A 23,833-nucleotide genomic window follows, 5' to 3' on the forward strand; every position below is an offset into this window, starting at 1 on the left:
AAGGGGCAGTTTAGCATGCCCAATCCACCTAACCTACACATCTTTGGACACTAAGGGGCAATTTAGCATGGCCAATCCACCTAACCTACACATCTTTGGACACTAAGGGGCAATTTAGCATGGCCAATCCACCCTAACCTGCACATCTTTGGACACTAAGAGGCAATTTAGCATGGCCAATCCACCTAACCTGCACATCTTTGGACACTAAGGGACAGTTTAGCATGGCCAATCCACCTAACCTACACATCTTTGGACACTAAGGGGCAATTTAGCATGGCCAATCCACCTAACCTACACATCTTTGGACACTAAGGGGCAATTTAGCATGGCCAATCCACCAAACCTACACATCTTTGGACACTAAGGGGCAATTTAGCATGGCTAATCCACCTAACCTGCACATATTTGGACACTAAGGGACAGTTTAGCACGGCCAATCCACCTAACCTGCACATTTTTGGACACTAATGGGCAATTTAGCATGGCCAATCCACCCTAACCTGCACATCTTTGGACACTAATGGGCAATTTAGCATGGCCAATCCACCAAACCTACACATCTTTGGACACTAAGGGGCAATTTAGCATGGCTAATCCACCTAACCTGCACATATTTGGACACTAAGGGACAGTTTAGCACGGCCAATCCACCTAACCTGCACATCTTTGGACACTAATGGGCAATTTAGCATGGCCAATCCACCAAACCTACACATCTTTGGACACTAAGGGACAATTTAGCATGGCCAATCCACCCTAACCTGCACATCTTTGGACACTAAGGGGCAATTTAGCTCTCTGTCTCTCTCTCTCTCTCTGTTTGTCTCTCTCTCTCTTTGTCTATCTGTCTGTCTCTCTCTGCTTCTGTCACTCTGTCTCTCTCTCTCTCTTTCTGCCTCTATCACTCTGTGTGTGCCTCTCTCTCTCTCTGTCTGTCTCTCTCTCAGTCTCTAAACCTGGCCAGTAAGAAACACAGTAAGGAGTCTAACAACACCAGGTTAAAGTCCAACAGGTTTATTTGGTAGCAAACGCCACGAGCTTTCGGAGCGCTGCCCCTTCATCAGGTGAGTGGGAGTTCTGTTCACAAACAGGGCACATAAAGACACAAACTCAATTTACAGAATAGTGAATAATGATTGGAATGTGAGTCTTTACAGGTGATCAAGTCTTAAAGGTACAGACAATGTGAGTGGAGAGAGGGTTAAGCACAGGTTAAAGAGATGTGTATTGTCTCCAGACAGGACAGCCAGTGAGACTTTGCAAGTCCAGGCAAGTTGTGGGAGTTACAGATAGTGTGACATGAACCCAAGATCCCGGTTGAGGCCGTCCTCATGTGTGCGGAACTTGGCTATCAGTTTCTGCTCAGCGACTCTGCGCTGTCGTGTGTCGTGAAGGCCGCCTTGGAGAACGCTTACCCGGAGATCAGAGGCCGAATGCCCGTGACTGCTGAAGTGCTCCCCCCACGTAAACACTTAGTGTGTTTACCCCAGTCCAACGCCGGCATCTCCACGTCAGTAAGAAACACACAGTTGCTTTCTTTCCCACGGTCCCCAGTACTCACTCAGGGACAGGGACAGCAGCCCGTGCGAGAGGTGTGAGTCACAGTGCAACAGTGTGGGTGGATGGGCTGGCGTCGGTTGTTGTCCTGTGGCCCCCCCTGCCCTTTGGCTGTACGGAGCCACACAGCGCCCCTGTTGCCCCTTGTGCGTGGCACTCAGGATGTCGGGATGGAGCAGAGATCTGGCGCAATCACACTGGGACCAGGGGCCGGCCTTGATCTGGTGTTTGGGTTGCCAACAATGATCCAATGTGTTCCTGGAGGTTTCAATCGATGGCTTGACCCTGCAGCCAGGGTTCACCAGCACGTCACCCTCACTCCGACACCAGTTAGAAAGCTCAAAGGTCCAATTGGACAGACAACCTTTTGTCCTTCCGTTTTACACCTTGGAAAAAGAAATGTTCAGAGAAAATGACAAAAGCAAAATCATTTTTATTGTCCCAAGGATTTATCTCCAGGTCACACCTGGAGAGTGACCTTTCAGCTGGATAGTTTAAGTTTTTATTTATTAGTGTCACAAGTCGGCTTACATTAACACCGCAATGAAGTTACTGTGAAAATCCCCCAGTTGCCACACTCCGGTGCGTGTTCGGGTTACACTGAGGGAGAATTTTAAGGTGCGGCGCGGTAGCACAGTGGTTAGCACTGCTGCTTCACAGCTCCAGGGACCCGGGTTCGATTCCCAGCTCGGGTCACTGTCTGTGTGGAGTTCGCACATTCTCCTCGTGTCTGCGTGGGTTTCCTCCGGGTGCTCCGGTTTCCTCCCACAGTCCAAAGATGTGCGGGTTAGGTTGATTGGCCAGGTTAAAATTGCCCCTTAGTGTCCTGGGATGCGTAGATTAGAGGGATTAGTGGGTAAAATATGGAGTGATATGGGGGTAGGGCCTGGATGGGATTGTGGTTGGTGCAGACTCGATGGGCCGAATGGCCTCTTTCTGTACTGTAGGGTTTCTATGATTTCTATTATTTCTTTCTAAGCTTATTTATTAGTGTCACAGGTCGGCTGACATTAACACTGCAATGAAGTTATTGCGAAAATCCCCTTGTCGACACACTCCTGTTCGGGTTACACTGAGGGAGAATTTAGCATGGTCAATGCGCCCTAACCCGCACATCTTTTGGACTGTGGGAGGAAACCGTAGCACCCGGAGGAAACCCACGCAGACACGGGGAGAACGTGCAGACTCTGCACAGACAGTGACCCGAGCCGGGAATCGAACCCGGGTCCCTGGCGCTGTGAGGCAGCAGTGCTAACCCGCTGTGCCACCGAGGGAAAGGAAAGGGAGGATTGGGCCTCCCGATCACAGACGTTAGAGACTGCCAACAAACAAGTTTCACATCCTGATCTATGAAAGCTAAAAACGGAAGCAGGTATCTCACAGACGCCTCGGTTCAAATAGACTGATTTGTCGGTACTGTTAAACCACCAGTGAGTATGAAGTGAGATCTTCCTGCCTGGTGACACAGTGGCGCAGTGATTAGCACTGTTGCCTCACAGCTCCAGGGACCCGATTCTATTCCTGGCTTGGGTGACTGTCTGTGTCTGCATGGGTTTCCTCCCACAGGCTGAAAGATGTGCAGGTTAGGGGGATTGGCCATGCTAAATTGACCCTTAGTGTCCAAAGATGTGCTGGTTAGGGTGCATTGGCCATGCTAAATTGACCCTTAGTGTCCAAAGATGTGCGGGTTCAGTGGATTGGCCATGCTAGGTTGTCCCTTGGTGTCCAAAGATGTGCAGGTTAGGTGGATTGACCATGCTAAATTGCCCCTTAGTGTCCAAAGATGTGCAGGTTCAGTGGATTGGCCATGCTAGGTTGTCCCTTGGTGTCCAAAGATGTGTAGGTTAGGGTGCATTGGCCATGCTAAATTGACCCTTAGTGTCCAAAGATGTGCGGGTTCAGTGGATTGGCCATGCTAGGTTGTCCCTTGGTGTCCAAAGATGTGTAGGTTAGGGGAATTGGCCATGCTAAATTTCGCCTTAATGACCAAAAACGTGCAAGTTGTGGTGGATTGGCCGTGCTAAATTGTCCCTTAGTGTCCAAAGATGTGAAGGTTAGGTGGATTGGCCGTGCTAAATTGCCCCTTAGTGTCCAAAGATGTGCAGGTTAGGTGGATTGGCCGTGCTAAATTGCCCCTTAGTGTCCAAAGATGTGCAGGTTAGGTGGATTGGCCGTGCTAAATTGCCCCTTAGTGCCCTGGACTGCGTCGGTTAGCGGGATTAGCAGGGTAAATATGTGGGGTTATGTACCCCTGGGTGGGATTGTTGTTGGTGCAGGCTCGATGGGCTGAATGGCCTCCTTCTGCACTGTAGGGATTCTATGATTCTATGTGAGCTGTCTGAGCAGCAAGGGACACTGGGCGGGATTTTCCAACCACGCTCACCCCAAAACCGGAAAATTCTGCCCAAGGGCAACAGACCTCTGCATGGTCCGGGAATAGCGGGATATGGTCCCCGGAAGGGTTTAAGTTCTGACGGGGGCAGTATGGTCGGTGCAGGCTTGGAGGGCCGAAGGGCCTGTTCCTGTGCTGTAATGTTCTTTGTTCTTTGAAATCTGCCGTCCTTACCCCGGTCTGGCCTACATGTGACTCCAGAGCCACAGCAATGTGGTTGACTCTCAACTGCCCTCCAAGGGCAACTAGGGATGGGCAATAAATGCTGGACCCAGCCAGCGATGCCCATGTCCCACAGATGAATATAAACAAAAAACAGGAATCATCGAATCCCTACAGTGCAGAGAGAGGCCATTCGGCCCATCGAGTCTGCACCGACAACAATCCCACCCAGGCCCTATCCCCGTAACCCCACATATATACCCTGCTAACCCCCCTGTACCTGTGTGGTGAGTGTTTGATTGGGACAGTGTAGAGGGAGCTTTACTCTGTATCTAACCCCGTGCTGTACCTGTCCTGGGAGTGTTTGATGGGGACAGTGTAGAGGGAGCTTTACTCTGTATCTAACCCCGTGCTGTACCTGTCCTGGGAGTGTTTGATGGGGACAGTGCAGAGGGAGCTTTACTCTGTATCTAACCCCGTGCTGTACCTGTCCTGGGAGTGTTTGATGGGGACAGTGTAGAGGGAGCTTTACTCTGTATCTAACCCCGTGCTGTTCCTGTCCTGGGAGTGTTTGATGGGGACAGTGTAGAGGGAGCTTTACTCCGTATCTAACCCCGTGCTGTACCTGTCCTGGGAGTGTTTGATGGGGACAGTGTAGAGGGAGCTTTACTCTGTATCTAACCCCGTGCTGTACCTGTCCTGGGAGTGTTTGATGGGGACAGTGTAGAGGGACCTTTACTCTGTATCTAACCCCGTGCTGTACCTGTCCTGGGAGTGTTTGATGGGGACAGTGTAGAGGGAGCTTTACTCTGTATCTAACCCCGTGCTGTACCTGTCCTGGGGGTGTTTGATGGGGGGACAGTGTCAAGGAAGCTGTACTCTATATGTAACCCTGGGGAAGTCTGATATCTCGCTCCTGTCCGTTGCACAGTTGGTTATTGTGGTATATGGAGTGGAGTTGTGGATAGTGAAGAGGATTGTCAGAGGATGCAGCAAGACATAGACCGGTTGGAGACTTGGGCGGGGAAATGGCAGATGAAGTTTAATCCGGATAAGTGTGAGGTAAAGCATTTTGCAAGGTCCAATGCATGAAGGGATTATACAGTAAATGGTCGAACCCTTCAGAGTATTGACAGGCAGAAGGATCTGGGCGTACATGTCCACCGATCACTGAAAGTGGCAACGCAGGTGGATAAGGTAGTCAGGAAGGCATGCGGCATGCTTGCCTTCATCGGTTGGGGCACTGAGTTTAAAAATTGGCAGGTCATGCTGCAGCCTACAGAACCCTAGTTAGGCCTCATTTGGAATATTGTGTACAATTCTGGTCGCCACACTCCCTGAAGAATGTGGAGGCTTTGGAGAGCGTGCCAGAAGAGGTTTACCAGGATGTTGCCTGGTCTGGAGGGTATTAGCTATGACGAGAGGTTGGAGAAACTCGGTGTTCTTTCACTAGAACGACGGAGGTTGAGGGGAGACCTGATAGAGGTTTCCAAGATTCTGAGGGGCATGGACAGAGTGGAGAGTCAGATACTCTTTCCTAGGGGAATTTCACAGTAACTTCGCCGCAGTGTTAATGTAAGCCTGACTTGTGTTGAATAACTAAATAGGGTAGAAAAGTCAAGTACTAGGGGACATAGGTTTAAGGTGTGTGGGGAAAAGTTTAGAGGATTTGATTTGATTTATTATTGTCACATGTATTGGGATACAGTGAAAAGTATTGTTTCTTGCGCACTATACAGACAAAGCATACAGTTCATAGAGTACATAGATTTGATTTATTATTGTCACGTGTATTGGGATACAGTGAAAAGTATTGTTTCTTGCACGCTATACAGACAAAACATACAGTTCATAGAGTACATAGATTTGATTTATTATTGTCACATGTCTTGGGATACAGTGAAAAGTATTGTTTCTTGCGCGCCATACAGACAAAGCATACCGTTCATAGAGAAGGGAAGGAGAGAGTGCAGAATGTAGTGTTACAGTCACAGCTAGGGTGTAGAGAAAGGTCAACTTAATGCGAGGAGATGTGTGAGGCAAGTTTTTATACACAGTGGGGGGTGAATGTCCGGAACGCGCTGCCCGGGGAGGTCGGTGGGAGCAGGTACGATTGCGACATTTAAGGGGCAACTCGATGAATGTATGAACAGGATGGGAATGGAGGGATACGACTCCGTAAGGGCTTACGGTTTGAGTTTAGGCAGGCATCATGATCGGAGCAGGAGGGCCGTAGGGCCCGTTCCTGTGCTGCAATGTAAAGAATGAGCGTGAGGCGAGTTAGCTCGGGGACACAGGAGACATCAGTGGCTTTAATGGATGTCAATCGGTGTCTTAAACGTAGGGGGCACCGTGCGGATTGTTAGTGGAAGTTGATTGATTTTGTCAGCCGCTTGATTCAAAAGGAAATTTATTTACAGGGCACTATCCAAATGACTAACCAGGCTGAGTGCAGGATATTGCCTCATCTCGCTCTGCGGTTGGTGTGAGCGACAGAGAGAGAGAGAGAAGTTCACTCATCGAAGACTGCGAGAGAGAGAGCGAGATTCATCTCTGTCGCCTGGCGATGGACCCCTGGCCGTCCCTCTGGATTCTGGTGCTGACTGTTCTGGAGCAGGCGCTGCCCTCGCACCCGACCCAGGACGTGACCCCGCGGATAACCTTCCCCTACAGTGAGTACGGATCGACCCCCGGCACCCCTCCCCGCAGAGTCGCTGGCGATGTTGCCCGCCGAACCGCAGCTTGCATCTCCGTCTCACCCTTCCCCGCCACGCTTCTCTTGGGCAGTGCCCAGAAGAGTACCCGTCGCCAGGTGAAACCACAAAAGCCCTCCCCACACCACATCCCAGCCCGCGCCTCCCTGCACGGGGGGTGCGCAACAACGGGTGCCGCTCCTGCTCCTCCCCCTCCCCCGATCATTGTTCAGTGTGACACCAACAATGCCCCCCCACCCTCCCCCCACTGCTAACGCTGTGCCCACGACCGCCGTCCCCCCACCCCCGACAAACCGCCACCTGACCTGGGAGTGTTTGATGCGGGACAGTGTAGAGGGAGCTTTACTCTGTATCTAACCCCGTGCTGTACCTGTCCTGGGAGTGTTTGATGGGGGACAGTGTAGAGGGAGCTTTACTCTGTATCTAACCCCGTGCTGTACCTGTCCTGGGAGTGTTTGATGGGGACAGTGTAGAGGGAGCTTTACTCTGTATCTAACCCCGTGCTGTACCTGTCCTGGGAGTGTTTGATGGGGTAAGAAGTTTAACAACACCAGGTTAAAGTCCAACAGGTTTATTTGGTAGCAAAAGCCACACAAGCTTTCGGAGCTCCAAGCCCCTTCTTCAGGTGAGTGGGAATTCTGTTCACCAACAGAGCATATAAAGACACAGACTCAATTTACATGAATAATGGTTGGAATGCGAATACTTACAACTAATCAAGTCTTTAAGAAACAAAACAGTGTGAGTGGAGAGAGCATTAAGACAGGCTAAAAAGATGTGTATTGTCTCCATACAGGACAGCCAGTGAAACTCTGTGGGGGTGACAGATAGTGTGACATGAACCCAATATCCCGGTTGAGGCCGTCCTCGTGTGTGCGGAACTTGGCTATCTCTGTATCTATTACTCTGTATCTAACCCCGTGCTGTACCTGTCCTGGGAGTGTTTGATGGGGACAGTGTAGAGGGAGCTTTACTCTGTATCTAACCCCGTGCTGTACCTGTCCTGGGAGTGTTTGATGGGGGACAGTGTAGAGGGAGCTTTACTCTGTATCTAACCCCGTGCTGTACCTGGCCTGGGAGTGTTTGATGGGGACAGTGTAGAGGGAGCTTTACTCTGTATCTAACCCCGTGCTGTACCTGTCCTGGGAGTGTTTGATGGGGGACAGTGTAGAGGGAGCTTTACTCTGTATCTAACCCTGTGCTGTACCTGTCCTGGGAGTGTTTGATGGGGGACAGTGTAGAGGGAGCTTTACTCTGTATCTAACCCCGTGCTGTACCTGTCCTGGGAGTGTTTGATGGGGGACAGTGTAGAGGGAGCTTTACTCTGTATCTAACCTCGTGCTGTACCTGTCCTGGGAGTGTTTGATGGGGACAGTGTCGATGGAGCTTTACTCTGTATCTAACCCCATGCTGTACCTGTCCTGGGAGTGTTTGATGGGGGACAGTGTAGAGGGAGCTTTACTCTGTATCTAACCCCGTGCTGTACCTGTCCTGGGAGTGTTTGATGGGGGACAGTGTAGAGGGAGCTTTACTCTGTATCTAACCCTGTGCTGTACCTGTCCTGGGAGTGTTTGATGGGGTAAGAAGTTTAACAACACCAGGTTAAAGTCCAACAGGTTTATTTGGTAGCAAAAGCCACACAAGCTTTCGGAGCTCCAAGCCCCTTCTTCAGGTGAGTGGGAATTCTGTTCACAAACAGAGCATATAAAGACACAGACTCAATTTACATGAATAATGGTTGGAATGCGAATACTTACAACTAATCAAGTCTTTAAGAAACAAAACAGTGTGAGTGGAGAGAGCATCAAGACAGGCTAAAAAGATGTGTATTGTCTCCAGACAAGACAGCCAGTGAAACTCTGTGGGGGTGACAGATAGTGTGACATGAACCCAATATCCCGGTTGAGGCCGTCCTCGTGTGTGCGGAACTTGGCTATCTCTGTATCTATTACTCTGTATCTAACCCCGTGCTGTACCTGTCCTGGGAGTGTTTGATGGGGGACAGTGTAGAGGGAGCTTTACTCTGTATCTAACCCCGTGCTGTACCTGTCCTGGGAGTGTTTGATGGGGACAGTGTCGAGGAAGGTTTGCTCTGTATCTAACCCCGTGCTGTACCTGTCCTGGGAGTGTTTGATGGGGGACAGTGTAGAGGGAGCTTTACTCTGTATCTAACCCCGTGCTGTACCTGTCCTGGGAGTGTTTGATGGGGACAGTGCAGAGGGAGCTTTACTCTGTATCTAACCCCGTGCTGTAGCTGTCCAGGGAGTGTTTGATGGGGGACAGTGTAGAGGGAGCTTTACTCTGTATCTAACCCCGTGCTGTACCTGTCCTGGGAGTGTTTGATGGGGGACAGTGCAGAGGGAGCTTTACTCTGTATCTAACCCCGTGCTGTACCTGTCCTGGGAGTTTTTGATGGGGACAGTGTAGAGGGAGCTTTACTCTGTATCCAACCCTGTGCTGTACCTGTCCTGGGAGTGTTTGATGGGAGACAGTGTAGAGGGAGTTTTACTCTGTATCTAACCCCGTGCTGTACCTGTCCTGGGAGTGTTTGATGAGGGACAGTGTAGAGGGAGCTTTACTCTGTATCTAACCCCGTGCTGTACCTGTCCTGGGAGTGTTTGATGGGGGACAGTGTAGAGGGAGCTTTACTCTGTATCTAACCCCGTGCTGTACCTGTCCTGGGAGTGTTTGATGGGGACAGTGTCGAGGAAGGTTTGCTCTGTATCTAACCCCGTGCTGTACCTGTCCTGGGAGTGTTTGATGGGGGACAGTGTAGAGGGAGCTTCACTCTGTATCTAACCCCGTGCTGTACCTGTCCTGGGAGTGTTTGATGGGGACAGTGCAGAGGGAGCTTTACTCTGTATCTAACCCCGTGCTGTAGCTGTCCAGGGAGTGTTTGATGGGGGACAGTGTAGAGGGAGCTTTACTCTGTATCTCACCCCGTGCTGTACCTGTCCTGGGAGTGTTTGATGGGGGACAGTGCAGAGGGAGCTTTACTCTGTATCTAACCCCGTGCTGTACCTGTCCTGGGAGTTTTTGATGGGGACAGTGTAGAGGGAGCTTTACTCTGTATCCAACCCTGTGCTGTACCTGTCCTGGGAGTGTTTGATGGGGGACAGTGTAGAGGGAGCTTTACTCTGTATCTAACCCCGTGCTGTACCTGTCCTGGGAGTGTTTGATGGGGGACAGTGTAGAGGGAGCTTTACTCTGTATCTAACCCTGTGCTGTACCTGTCCTGGGAGTGTTTGATGGGGTAAGAAGTTTAACAACACCAGGTTAAAGTCCAACAGGTTTATTTGGTAGCAAAAGCCACACAAGCTTTCGGAGCTCCAAGCCCCTTCTTCAGGTGAGTGGGAATTCTGTTCACAAACAGAGCATATAAAGACACAGACTCAATTTACATGAATAATGGTTGGAATGCGAATACTTACAACTAATCAAGTCTTTAAGAAACAAAACAGTGTGAGTGGAGAGAGCATCAAGACAGGCTAAAAAGATGTGTATTGTCTCCAGACAAGACAGCCAGTGAAACTCTGTGGGGGTGACAGATAGTGTGACATGAACCCAATATCCCGGTTGAGGCCGTCCTCGTGTGTGCGGAACTTGGCTATCTCTGTATCTATTACTCTGTATCTAACCCCGTGCTGTACCTGTCCTGGGAGTGTTTGATGGGGGACAGTGTAGAGGGAGCTTTACTCTGTATCTAACCCCGTGCTGTACCTGTCCTGGGAGTGTTTGATGGGGACAGTGTCGAGGAAGGTTTGCTCTGTATCTAACCCCGTGCTGTACCTGTCCTGGGAGTGTTTGATGGGGGACAGTGTAGAGGGAGCTTTACTCTGTATCTAACCCCGTGCTGTACCTGTCCTGGGAGTGTTTGATGGGGACAGTGCAGAGGGAGCTTTACTCTGTATCTAACCCCGTGCTGTAGCTGTCCAGGGAGTGTTTGATGGGGGACAGTGTAGAGGGAGCTTTACTCTGTATCTAACCCCGTGCTGTACCTGTCCTGGGAGTGTTTGATGGGGGACAGTGCAGAGGGAGCTTTACTCTGTATCTAACCCCGTGCTGTACCTGTCCTGGGAGTTTTTGATGGGGACAGTGTAGAGGGAGCTTTACTCTGTATCCAACCCTGTGCTGTACCTGTCCTGGGAGTGTTTGATGGGAGACAGTGTAGAGGGAGTTTTACTCTGTATCTAACCCCGTGCTGTACCTGTCCTGGGAGTGTTTGATGAGGGACAGTGTAGAGGGAGCTTTACTCTGTATCTAACCCCGTGCTGTACCTGTCCTGGGAGTGTTTGATGGGGGACAGTGTAGAGGGAGCTTTACTCTGTATCTAACCCCGTGCTGTACCTGTCCTGGGAGTGTTTGATGGGGACAGTGTCGAGGAAGGTTTGCTCTGTATCTAACCCCGTGCTGTACCTGTCCTGGGAGTGTTTGATGGGGGACAGTGTAGAGGGAGCTTCACTCTGTATCTAACCCCGTGCTGTACCTGTCCTGGGAGTGTTTGATGGGGACAGTGCAGAGGGAGCTTTACTCTGTATCTAACCCCGTGCTGTAGCTGTCCAGGGAGTGTTTGATGGGGGACAGTGTAGAGGGAGCTTTACTCTGTATCTCACCCCGTGCTGTACCTGTCCTGGGAGTGTTTGATGGGGGACAGTGCAGAGGGAGCTTTACTCTGTATCTAACCCCGTGCTGTACCTGTCCTGGGAGTTTTTGATGGGGACAGTGTAGAGGGAGCTTTACTCTGTATCCAACCCTGTGCTGTACCTGTCCTGGGAGTGTTTGATGGGAGACAGTGTAGAGGGAGTTTTACTCTGTATCTAACCCCGTGCTGTACCTGTCCTGGGAGTGTTTGATGAGGGACAGTGTAGAGGGAGCTTTACTCTGTATCTAACCCCGTGCTGTACCTGTCCTGGGAGTGTTTGATGGGAGACAGTGTAGAGGGAGTTTTACTCTGTATCTAACCCCATGCTGTACCTGTCCTGGGAGTGTTTAATGGGGGACAGTGTAGATTGAGCTTTGCTCTGTATCTAGCCCCGTGCTGTACCTGTCCTGGGAGTGTTTGATGGGGGACAGTGTAGAGGGAGCTTTACTCTGTATCGAACCCCGTGCTGTACCAGTCCTGGGAGTTTTTGATGGGGGTCTGTGTGATTCTGAAATGGATCCAGTCCAGTTCCTCGGAATTTTAAACTGTTCACCTTAATGGCGCAGTAAGATAGTTTTTGACATGACATTTTTCTTTGATCAATGGGATTTTGAGTTTGCATTTCCTCTCTGACGTTGCTGTGAAATGATTGATTGTATCTGCGGCTGATGTCCGTGTTGGCACTGTCACAGCAAGATAGTGGAAAGGTTGCACAATTTAAAGATTGTTTGACAGAATGTCTCCTCAGTCACACTCCCCCACCCTGAGCACCGGAATCGAACCTGTGGCAAACTCGCACGTCAATCTGTGCCGTGCCTGTTGTAATCGCGAGACAGCTGCCCGCTACAATCATAGAATCCTACAGTGCAGAAGGAGGCCTTTCGGCTCATCGAGTCTGCACCAGCCACAATCCCACCCAAGCCCTATCCCCATAACTATTTACCCCAGCTAGTCCCCCCTGACACTAAGGGGCAATTTAGCATGGCCAATCCACCTAACCTGCACATCTTTGGACACTAAGGGGCAATTTAGCATGGCCAATCCACCTAACCTGCACATCTTTGGACACTAAGGGGCAATTTAGCATGGCCAATCCACCTAACCTGCACATCTTTGGACACTAAGGGGCAATTTAGCATGGCCAATCCACCGAACCTGCACATCTTTGGACACTAATGGGCAATTTAGCATGGCCAATCCACCTAACCTGCACATCTTTGGACACTAAGGGGCAATTTAGCATGGCCAATCCACCTAACCTGCACATCTTTGGACACTAAGGGGCAATTTAGCATGGCCAATCCACCTAACCTGCACATCTTTGGACACTAAGGGGCAATTTAGCATGGCCAATCCACCTAACCTGCACATCTTTGGACACTAAGGGGCAATTTAGCATGGCCAATCCACCGAACCTGCACATCTTTGGACACTAAGGGGCAATTTAGCATGGCCAATCCACCGAATCTGCACATCTTTGGACACTAATGGGCAATTTAGCCTGGTCAATCCACCTAACCTGCACATCTTTGGACACTAAGGGGCAATTTAGCATGGCCAATCCACCTAACCTGCACATCTTTGGACACTAAGGGGCAATTTAGCATGGCCAATCCACCGAACCTGCACATCTTTGGACACTAATGGGCAATTTAGCCTAGTCAATCCACCTAACCTGCACATCTTTGGACACTAAGGGGCAATTTAGCATGGCCAATCCACCTAACCTGCACATCTTTGGACACTAAGGGGCAATTTAGCATGGCCAATCCACCGAACCTGCACATCTTTGGACACTAAGGGGCAATTTAGCATGGCCAATCCACCTAACCTGCACATCTTTGGACACTAAGGGGCAATTTAGCATGGCCAATCCACCGAACCTGCACATCTTTGGACACTAAGGGGCAATTTAGCATGGCCAATCCACCGAACCTGCACATCTTTGGACACTAATGGGCAATTTAGCCTGGTCAATCCACCTAACCTGCACATCTTTGGACACTAAGGGGCAATTTAGCATGGCCAATCCACCTAACCTGCACATCTTTGGACACTAAGGGGCAATTTAGCATGGCCAATCCACCGAACCTGCACATCTTTGGACACTAAGGGGCAATTTAGCATGGCCAATCCACCGAACCTGCACATCTTTGGACACTAAGGGGCAATTTAGCATGACCAATCCTCCTGACCCGCACATCTTTGGACACTAATGGGCAATTTAGCCTGGTCAATCCACCTAACCTGCACATCTTTAGACACTAAGGGGCAATTTAGCACGGCCAATCCACCTAACCTGCACATGTTTAGACACTAAGGGGCAATTTAGCACGGCCAATCCACCTAACCTACACATCTTTGGACACTAAGGGGCAATTTAGCATGGCCAATCCAACGAACCTGCACATCTTTGGACACTAAAGGGCAATTTAGCATGGCCAATCCACCTAACCTACACATCTTTGGACACTAAGGGGCAATTTAGCATGGCCAATCCCCCTAACCTGCACATCTTTGGACACTAAGGGGCAATTTAGCATGGCCAATCCACCTAACCCGGACATCTTTGGACAGTAAGAGGCAATTTAGCATGGCCAATCCACCTAACCTGCACATCTTTAGACACTAAGGGGCAATTTAGCACGGCCAATCCACCTAACTTGCACATGTTTAGACACTAAGGGGCAATTTAGCACGGCCAATCCACCTAACCTACACATCTTTGGACACTAAGGGGCAATTTAGCATGGCCAATCCACCTAACCTGCACATCTTTGGACACTAAGGGACAATTTAGCATGGCCAATCCACCTAACCTACACATCTTTGGACACTAAGGGGCAATTTAGCACGGCCAATCCACCTAACCTGCACATCTTTGGACACTAAGGGGCAATTTAGCATGGCCAATCCACCTAACCCGCACATCTTTCGGACTCTGGGAGGAAACCGAAGCACCCGGAGGAAACCCATGCAGACACGGGGAGAATGTGCAGACTCTGCACAGACAGTGACCCAAGGCCGGGAATTGAACCCGGGTCCCTGGCGCTGTGAGGCAGCAGCGCTAACCACTGATATTTTTGATTGGTGCTCAGGGTGGGGGTGGGGGAATGTGACTGAGGAGACATTCTGTCAAACAATCTTTAAATTGTGTAACCTTTCTACTATCTTGCTGTAACAGTGCCACCACGGACATCAGCCGCAGATACAATCAATATTTTTCTCAGTGCCCATTTGCGTTGGTTTTCCAGCTGGCCGGTCAGGCATTTTGTGGCTAATATTTGGGAGTAGGAGTTTGTTCCCCACAATGGATCAATGCTTCCCCTGGTTTTTCCTGCTTTACTCTGCCTCCTTGATGTCATCACTGGTCCCATTCCAAGCCAAGACAAAGGACTTCCTCACCTCCCCCCCGACCCTTCCCAATCTCTGCTGCCCCCCCCCCCCCACCCCCCAATCCAAATCCCACTCATCCCTTTCCCGTTTCAGCCTCAGCGGCCTGTAGTTACCATACCAGTCTTACCCTCACCACTTCCTTCCCATTGGCAAGGCTCGCCCTGAGTGGCATGTCAACGGGACGGGAGGTAGCCTTTTGAGGGGGCACCGAGTTCAAAGGTCGGCTCCCATTCCCCTGGCCAAGCCCAACTTCGGAATGAACATAAGAACTAGGAGCAGGAGTAGGCCATCTGGCCCCTCGAGTCTGCTCCGCCATTCAATAATGGGAGGCGCGGTCCTTAATACAATTACTGTTACTAAAGAGGTAGTGCTTGTTAGGCTAATGGGACTGAACATAGAACATAGAACAGTGCAGCACAGAACAGGCCCTTCGGCCCATGATGTTGTGCTGAGCTTTATCTGAAACCAAGATCAAGCTATCCCACTCCCTATCATCCTGGTGTGCTCCATGTGCCTATCCAATAACCGCTTAAATGTTCCTAAAGTGTCTGACTCCACTATCACTGCAGGCAGTCCATTCCACACCCCAACCACTCTCTGCGTAAAGAACCTACCTCTGATATCCTTCCTATATCTCCCACCACGAACCCTATAGTTATGCCCCCTTGTAATAGCTCCATCCACCCGAGGAAATAGTCTTTGAACGTTCACTCTATCTATCCCCTTCATCATTTTATAAACCTCTATTAAGTCTCCCCTCAGCCTCCTCCGCTCCAGAGAGAACAGCCCTAGCTCCCTCAACCTTTCCTCATATGACCTACCCTCCAAACCAGGCAGCATCCTGGTAAATCTCCTCTGCACTCTTTCCAGTGGTTCCACATCCTTCTTATAGTGAGGTGACCAGAACTGCACACAATATTCCAAATGTGGTCTCACCAAGGTCCTGTACAGTTGCAGCATAACCCCACGGCTCTTAAACTCCAACCCCCTGTTAATAAAAGCTAACACACTATAGGCCTTCTTCACAGCTCTATCCACTTGAGTGGCAACCTTTAGAGATCTGTGGATATGGACCCCAAGATCTCTCTGTTCCTCCACAGTCTTCAGAACCGTACCTTTGACCCTGTAATCCACATTTAAATTAGTCCTACCAAAATGAATCACCTCAAGGTAGATAAGTCCCCGGGCCCGGATGGAATGCATCCCAGGGTACTGAAAGAAATGGCTGAGGTAATAGCAGATGCGTTAGTAGTTATTTATCAAAATTCGCTGGACTCTGGGGTAGTGCCGGCTGATTGGAAAACAGCTACTGTTACGCCGCTGTTTAAAAAAGGAAGTAGACAAAAGGCGGGTAACTACAGGCCGGTTAGCTTAACGTCCGTAGTTGGGAAGATGCTGGAGTCCATCATTAAAGAGGAAATAGCAGAGCACCTGAATAAGAATGGTTCGATCAAGCAGACGCAGCATGGATTCATGAAGGGAAAGTCGTGTTTGACGAATTTACTGGATTTTTATGAAGATGTGACTAGTGCGGTTGACAGAGGGGAACCGGTGGATGTTTCCAGATTTCCAGAAGGCATTCGATAAGGTGCCTCACAAAAGGTTGCTGCAGAAGATTGGGGTACACGGAGTTGGGGGTAAGGTGTTGGTGTGGATTGGGGATTGGCTATCTAACAGGAAGCAGAGAGTTGGAATAAATGGGTGCTTTTCTGGTTGGCAGATGGTAACTAGTGGCATGTCGCACGGATCGGTGCTGGGGCCTCAACTGTTTACCATTTACATCGATGATCTGGAGGAGGGGACTGAGTGTAGGGTAACAAAGTTTGCTGATGACACGAAGATGAGTGGGAAAGCGAATTGCGTGGAGGACGCGGAAAGTCTGCAGAGATTTGGATAGGCTGAGCGAGTGGGCGAGGATCTGGCAGATGGAATATAACGTTGGCAAATGTGAGGTTATCCACTTTGGAAGAAATAATAGTAAATTGGAATATTATTTAAATGGAGAAAAATTACATCATGCTACTGTGCAGAGGGACCTGGGGGTCCTTGTGCACGAATTGCAAAAACTCAGTCTGCAGGTGCAGCAGGTGATCAAGAAGGCGAATGGAATGTTGGCCTTTATCGCGAGGGGGATAGAATATAAAAGCAGGGAGGTCTTGCTGCAACTATACAAGGCACTGGTGAGGCCGCAACTGGAGTACTGTGTGCAGTTTTGGTCCCCTTATTTGCGAAAGGATATATTGGCCTTGGAAGGAGTGCAGAGAAGGTTCATCAGGTTGATACCGGAGATGAGGGGTGTAGCTTATGAGGAGAAATTGAACATATTGGGTCTGTACTCGTTGGAGTTTAGAAGGCTGAGGGGGGGATCTTATAGAGACATATAAGATAATGAAGGGGCTGGATAGGGTAGAGGTAGAGAGATTCTTTCCACTTAGAAGGGAACCCAGAACTAGAGGGCACAGCCTCAAAATAAGTGGGGGCCGGTTCAGAACAGAGTTGAGGGGGAACTTCTTCTCTCAGAGGGTAGTGAATCTCTGGAATTCTCTGCCCATTGAAGTGGTGGAGGCCACCTCGTTGAATATGTTTAAATCACGGGTAGATAGATTTCTGATCGATAAGGGAATTAGGGGATATGGAGAGCAGGCGGGTAAGTGGAACTGATTCGCTTCAGATCAGCCATGATCTTGTTGAATGGCGGGGCAGGCTCGAGGGGCTAGATGGCCTACTCCTGCTCCTATTTCTTATTTCTTATAAGATCATGGCTGATCTTTTCGTGGACTCAACTCCACTTACCTGCCCGCTCCTCTTAATTCCTTTACTGTTCAAAAATCTATCTATCCTTGCCTTAAAAACATTCAATGAGGTAGCCTCAACTGGGCAGGGAATTCCACAGATTCACAACCCTCTGTGTGAAGAAGTTCCTCCTCAACTCAGTCCTAAATCTGCTCCCCCTTATTTTGAGGCTATGCCCCCTAGTTCTAGTTTCACCCGCCAGTGGAAACAACTTCCCTGCTTCTATCTTGTCTATTCCCTTCATAATCTTATATGTTTCTATAAGATCTCCCCTCATTCCAATAAGTATAGCCCCAGTCTACTCAGTCTCTCCTTATAAGCCAACCCTCTCAACTCCGGAGTCAATCTAGTGAATCTCCTCTGCGCCCCCTCCAGTGCCAGTATATCCTTTCTCAAGTAAGGAGACCAAAACTGTACACAGTACTCCAGGTGTGGCCTCACCAGCACCTTAAAGAGCTGCAACATAACCCCGCTGTTTTTAAACTCCATCCCTCTAGCTATGAAGGACAGAATTCCATTTGCCTTCTTAATTACCTGCTGCATCTGCAAACCAACTCCTTGAGATTCCTGCACAAGGACACCCAGGTCCCTCTGCACAGCAGCATGCTGCAATTTTTTACCATTTAAATAATAGTTAATTTTGCTGTTATTCCGACCAAAATGGATGACCTCACATTTACCAACATTGAGCTCCATCTGCCAGACCCTCGCCCACTCACTTAGACTATCGATATCCCTTTGCAGACTTTCAGCGTCCTCTGCACACTTTGCTCTGCCACTCATCTTAGTGTCATCTGCGAATTTTGACACACTACACTTGGTCCCTAACTCCAAATCATCGAATTAAATCGTAAACAATTGCGGTCCCAACACTGATCCCTGAGGCACACCACTAGTCACTGATCACCAACCAGAAAAACACCCATTTACCCCCACTCTTGCTTTCTGTTCGTTAACCAATCCTCTATCCATGCTAATACATTACCCGTAACACCGTGCACCTTTATCTTATGTAGCAGTCTTTGGTGCGGCACCTTGTCAAATGCCTCCTGGAAATCCAGATACACCACATCCACAGGTTCCCCATTGGGCAGTGCACATGTAATGTTCTCAAAGAATTCCACCAAATTAGTCAAACATGACCTGCCCTTCATGAATCCATGCTGCGTCTTCCCAATGGGACAATTTATATCCAGATGTCTCGCTATTTCTTCCTTGATGATAGATTCAAGCATTTTCCCTCCAACAGAAGTTAAGCTAACCGGCCTATATGGCGCCGTCTCTGAGGCCTAGTCACTCAGGCTTCTCTGTTGGTTGTCCATTTTGGCGCCTAGTTCCATCAAAGCCACTTTGGAATGACGCCGTCTGTGAGGCCTAGTTGCTCAGGCCTCTGTGTTTGTTGCTCCCAATCCCGTCAAAGCCATTGCGGAATGACACCGTCTATGAGGCCTAGTTATTCAGGCTTCCCTATCAGTCTGTCATTGGCTCTCGATTCCGCCACTTCAGAATGACACCATCTTTGAGGCCTAGTCGCTCAGGCTTCTCTGTCGGTTTGCCATTCTGGCTCCCAACCCCATCAAAGCCACTTCAGAAAGACACCGTCTGTGAGGCCTAGTTATTCAGGCTTCACTGTCGGCCTGCCATTGGCTCCCAAGCCCATCAAAGCCACTTCAGAATGACATTGTCTGTGAGGCCTAGTTCTTCAGGCTTCTCTGTCGGCCTGCCATTGGTTCTCGATCCCGCCAAAGCCATTTCGGAATGACACTGTCTCTGAGGCCTAGTTGCTCAGGCTTCTCTGTCTTTTCTCTCCCTCACTGCAGGTGACCCCAGCAGGACATTCACTAAGTTTTCCAAGGACGGCTACTGGAATTACAGCACCCTGCTTCTCGGCGAGGGGAAGCTTTACGTGGGCGCCCGTGACATCCTCTTCTCTGTTGACACGGCTACCGTCGGGAACATGGAATTGATAAAGGAGGCAAGTGCCAGGCCCTGTTCTTTGGGCCCGCGCGGGAGATCGTGGGATTGAGGTGCTCGTCTCTGGGGCAAGAGCACAAAAGGCTGACTTCTGGTGCGGTTTTAACCGAAACTGCTGGGGCTGCCAACTTCAGTTGGCCATATTCCTGATGCTTGCAGTATATGACCCCCTACATCCAAACCTGGCCAACCAATGCTTCTGCCCATCTCCCAATATTTTCAGAATGAATAAATGAATGAGAAAAGTGTACACTTTATCCTTCTGGGCACCACCTTTCCCCCAGTTTGTTCCTAAAAGTGCCCAGAGATTAATCTAAAATTCCTGGACCCAATACATCGCCCTAGGGAAACGGGGAGCGTGGATGCTGCCTTGAGTAGATGGGATGTTAAGGCAGGAATTCTCAGGCCACCCGATCCTGTCAGAGGCCCAACTTGGGGGTGGGTTTCCTTATCTGTGTGGATTAAAATTGTGGGCGACACGGTGGCACAGTGGTTAGCACTGCTGCCTCACAGAGCCTCCCTGCCATGTCTGCGTGGGTTTCCTCTGGGCACTCCAGTTTCCTCCCACAGTCCGAACGACATGCTAGTTAGGTGGATTGACCATGCTAAATTGCCCCTTAGTGTCCAAAGATGTGTAGGTTGGGTGGATTGGCCATGCTAAATTGCCCCTCAGTGTCCAAACATGTGCTGGTTAGGTGGATTAGCCATGCTAAATTGCCCCTTAGTGTCCAAAGATGTGCGGGTTAGGTGGATTGGCCATGCTAAATTGCCCCTCAGTGTCGAAAGATGTGTAGATTAAGTGGATTGGCCATGCTAAATTACCCCTTAGTGTCCAAAGATGTGTAGGTTGGGGGGATTGGCCATGCTAAATTGCCCCTTAGTGTCCAAAGATGTGCAGGTTAGGTGGATTGGCCATGCTAAATTGTCCCTTAGTGTCCAAAGATGTGTAGGTTGGGGGGATTGGCCATGCTAAATTGCCCCTTAGTGTCCAAAGATGTGTAGGTTGGGGGGATTGGCCATGCTAAATTGCCCCTTAGTGTTCAAAGATGTGCAGGTTAGGTGGATTGGCCATGCTAAATTGTCCCTTAGTGTCCAAAGATGTGCAGGTTAGGTGGATTGGCCATGCTAAATTGTCCCTTAGTGTCCAAAGATGTGCAGGTTAGGTGGATTGGCCATGCTAAATTGTCCCTTAGTGTCCAAAGATGTGCAGGTTAGGTAGATTGGCCATGCTAAATTGTCCCTTAGTGTCCAAAGATGTGCAGGTTAGGTGGATTGGCCATGCTAAATTGTCCCTTAGTGTCCAAAGATGTGCAGGTTAGGTGGATTGGCCATGCTAAATTGTCCCTTAGTGTCCAAAGATGTGCAGGTTAGGGGGATTGGCCATGCTAAATTGTCCCTTAGTGTCCAAAGATGTGCGGGTTAGGTGGATTGGCCATGCTAAATTGTCCCTTAGTGTCCAAAGATGTGTAGGTTAGGGGGATTGGCCATGCTAAATTGTCCCTTAGTGTCCAAAGATGTGTAGGTTGGGTGGATTGGCCGTGCTAAATTGTCCCTTAGTGTCCAAAGATGTGTAGGTTGGGTGGATTGGCCATGCTAAATTGCCCCTCAGTGTCCAAAGATGTGTAGGTTGGGTGGATTGGCCATGCTAAATTGTCCCTTAGTGTCCAAAGATGTGTAGGTTGGGTGGATTGGCCGTGCTAAATTGCCCCTTAGTGTCCAAAGATGTGTAGGTTGGGTGGATTGGCCGTGCTAAATTGCCCCTTAGTGTCCAAAGATGTGCAGGTTAGGTGGATTGGCCGTGCTAAATTGCCCCTCAGCTTTAAAGTTCAAAGTTTATTTATTAGTCACAAGTCAGCTTACATTAACACTGCAATGAAGTTACTGTGAAAGTCCCCTAGTCGCCACACTCCTGTTCGGGTACACCGAGGGAGAATTTAGCACCTAACCTGCACATCTTTCAGACTGTGGGAGGAAACCGGAGCACCCGGAGGAAACCCACGCAGACACGGGGAGAACGTGCAGACTCTGCACAGACAGTGACCCGAGCTGGGAATCGAACCCGGGTCCCTAGCGCTGGGAGGATGCAGTGCTAACCCACTGTGTTACCGTGCAAGCCCAGTACCCGAACAGGCGCCGGAGTGTGGTGATGAGGGGATTTTCACAGGAACTTCATTGTGGTGTTAATGTAAGCCAACTTGTGACACAAATAAACTTAGAAACTTAAAATTCTCCCTCAGTGTACTCGAACAGGCGCCGGAGTGCGGCGACTAGGGGGATTTCACAGTAACTTCATTGCGGTGTCAATGTAAGCCTTACTTGTGACACGAATAAATAAACTTTAACTTTAACTCCTATACTGCATCCAGGCGTCCTGATAGCCTTGTTTTTCTCATTAAATGTCCTGATAACTTACTAAAAATAGCTAAGGTGCCCCAGTTTTCTTTTTTTTTCCTGTTCGTCAGCTGGGCTGTGAGGGTGGAAATCTGTGTGAAATTTCACCTTCCTCTCTGTGGACAGCCGTAAGATTGCATTGCTTGGCTTGCAGTGGGTCTGTAACCCCTCCCCTCCCGCCGTCCGGTAAAAGCTACTGCTAATTTTCTTTTCATACACGTTAACTGTATTCTTAAATAAACTCTGTCGGGTAAAAGCTCCCCAGTGGGTCACTTGAATCAAACCTGAAGTGAACCATCTCATCTTCACCCGAGCCTAATTCAAAAAGTGCAAAACTTATGATCCAGGTGGATTTCATAAAACACTTCTGACCTGAATCATTAACAGTAAATACATCTGAATCTTAGCCAGACCTCTCATGACATAAATACACCTCTTAAAGGCACAGTATCATCGCACTCCCCACATCCCCCCCCCCGCCAGGTACGACTGAAGCTGAGGAGTGGCAGATGGGGAGGATCCTGTCAGAAGCCGGGCGGTGCATCTCCCAGACTGTTCACCTCGCTTTATTTTGCTTCTTTTCTCGCAGCTACACTGGAAGGCGACGGAGAAGAAAGTGCACGACTGTTCCTTTAAAGGGAAGAGCAAAGAGGTGAGGCAGGGTTGATTTGATTTATTATTGTCACGTGTATCGGGACACAGTGAAAAGTATTGTTTCTTGCGCACTCTACAGACAAAGCATACCGTTCATAGAGTACATAGATTTGATTTATTATTGTCACGTGTATCGGGACACAGTGAAAAGTATTGTTTCTTGCGCACTCTACAGACAAAGCATACCGTTCATAGAGTACATAGATTTGATTTATTATTGTCACACGTATTGGGATACAGTGAAAAGTATTGTTTCTTGAGCACTCTACAGACAAAGCATACCGTTCATAGAGTACATAGATTTGATTTATTATTGTCACATGTATTGGGATACAGTGAAAAGTATTGTTTCTTGCGCACTCGACAGACAAAGCATACTGTTCATAGAGAAGGAAAGGAGAGGGTGCAGAATGTAGTGTTACAGTCATAGCTAGGGTGTAGAGAAAGATCAACTTCATGCAAGGAAGGTCCATTCAAAAGTCTGACGGCAGCAGGGAAGAATGACTGTAATTGGCAGAGGGACCTGGGTGTCCTTGTGCACCAGTCGCTGAAGGTAAGCATGCAGGTGCAGCAGGCGGTAAAGAAGGCAAATGGCCTTCATTGCGAGAGGTTTCGAGTACAGGAGCAGCGCTGTGTTGTTGCAATTATACAGGGCCTTGGTGAGGCCACACCGAGAGTGCAGTTTTGGTCTTCTTTTCTGGGGAAGGATGTTCTTGCTCTCGAGGGAGCGCAGCGAAGGTTTACCAGGCTGATTCCGGGGATGGCGGGACTGATGTATGAGGAGAGATTGACCAGGTTAGGATTGTTTTTGCTAGAGTTCAGACGAATGAGGGGGGATCTCATAGAGATTTATAAAATTCTGACAGGACTGGACAGGGTAGATGCAGGGAGGATGTTCCCGATGGTGGGGGGAGTCCAGAACCAGGGGTCACAGTCTGAGGATTCGGGGTAGACCATTTAGGACGGAGATGAGGAGACATTTCTTCACCCAGAGAGCGGTGAGCCTGTGGAATTCATTCCCACAGGAAGTAGTTGATGCTAAAACATTGAATGTATTGAAGAGGCGGCTGGATACAGCACTTGGGGGCGAACAGGATCAAAGGTTATGGGGAGAAAACAGGATTAGGCTATTGAATTGGATGATCAGACATGATG

The 23,833-nt window shown here is 49.3% G+C and overlaps 1 protein-coding gene across 1 annotated transcript in view; it reads left to right on the plus strand.

Annotated features, from left to right (window-relative positions):
- Nucleotides 1–23,833, plus strand: part of LOC144488700 (semaphorin-4B-like) — a gene marked incomplete at its 3' end in the record, with an annotated part of 59,740 nt that overhangs the window by 8,150 nt on the left and 27,757 nt on the right. The window contains exons 2-4 of the mRNA XM_078206788.1: nt 6,535–6,786; nt 19,480–19,634; nt 22,614–22,676. Coding sequence (XP_078062914.1) covers nt 6,681–6,786; nt 19,480–19,634; nt 22,614–22,676 — 324 coding nt within the window. The remainder of the gene's footprint in view (nt 1–6,534; nt 6,787–19,479; nt 19,635–22,613; nt 22,677–23,833) is intronic.

Source organism: Mustelus asterias, unplaced genomic scaffold, assembly GCF_964213995.1.
Source record: "Mustelus asterias unplaced genomic scaffold, sMusAst1.hap1.1 HAP1_SCAFFOLD_1786, whole genome shotgun sequence".
In the NCBI taxonomy this organism is placed as follows: domain Eukaryota; kingdom Metazoa; phylum Chordata; class Chondrichthyes; order Carcharhiniformes; family Triakidae; genus Mustelus; species Mustelus asterias.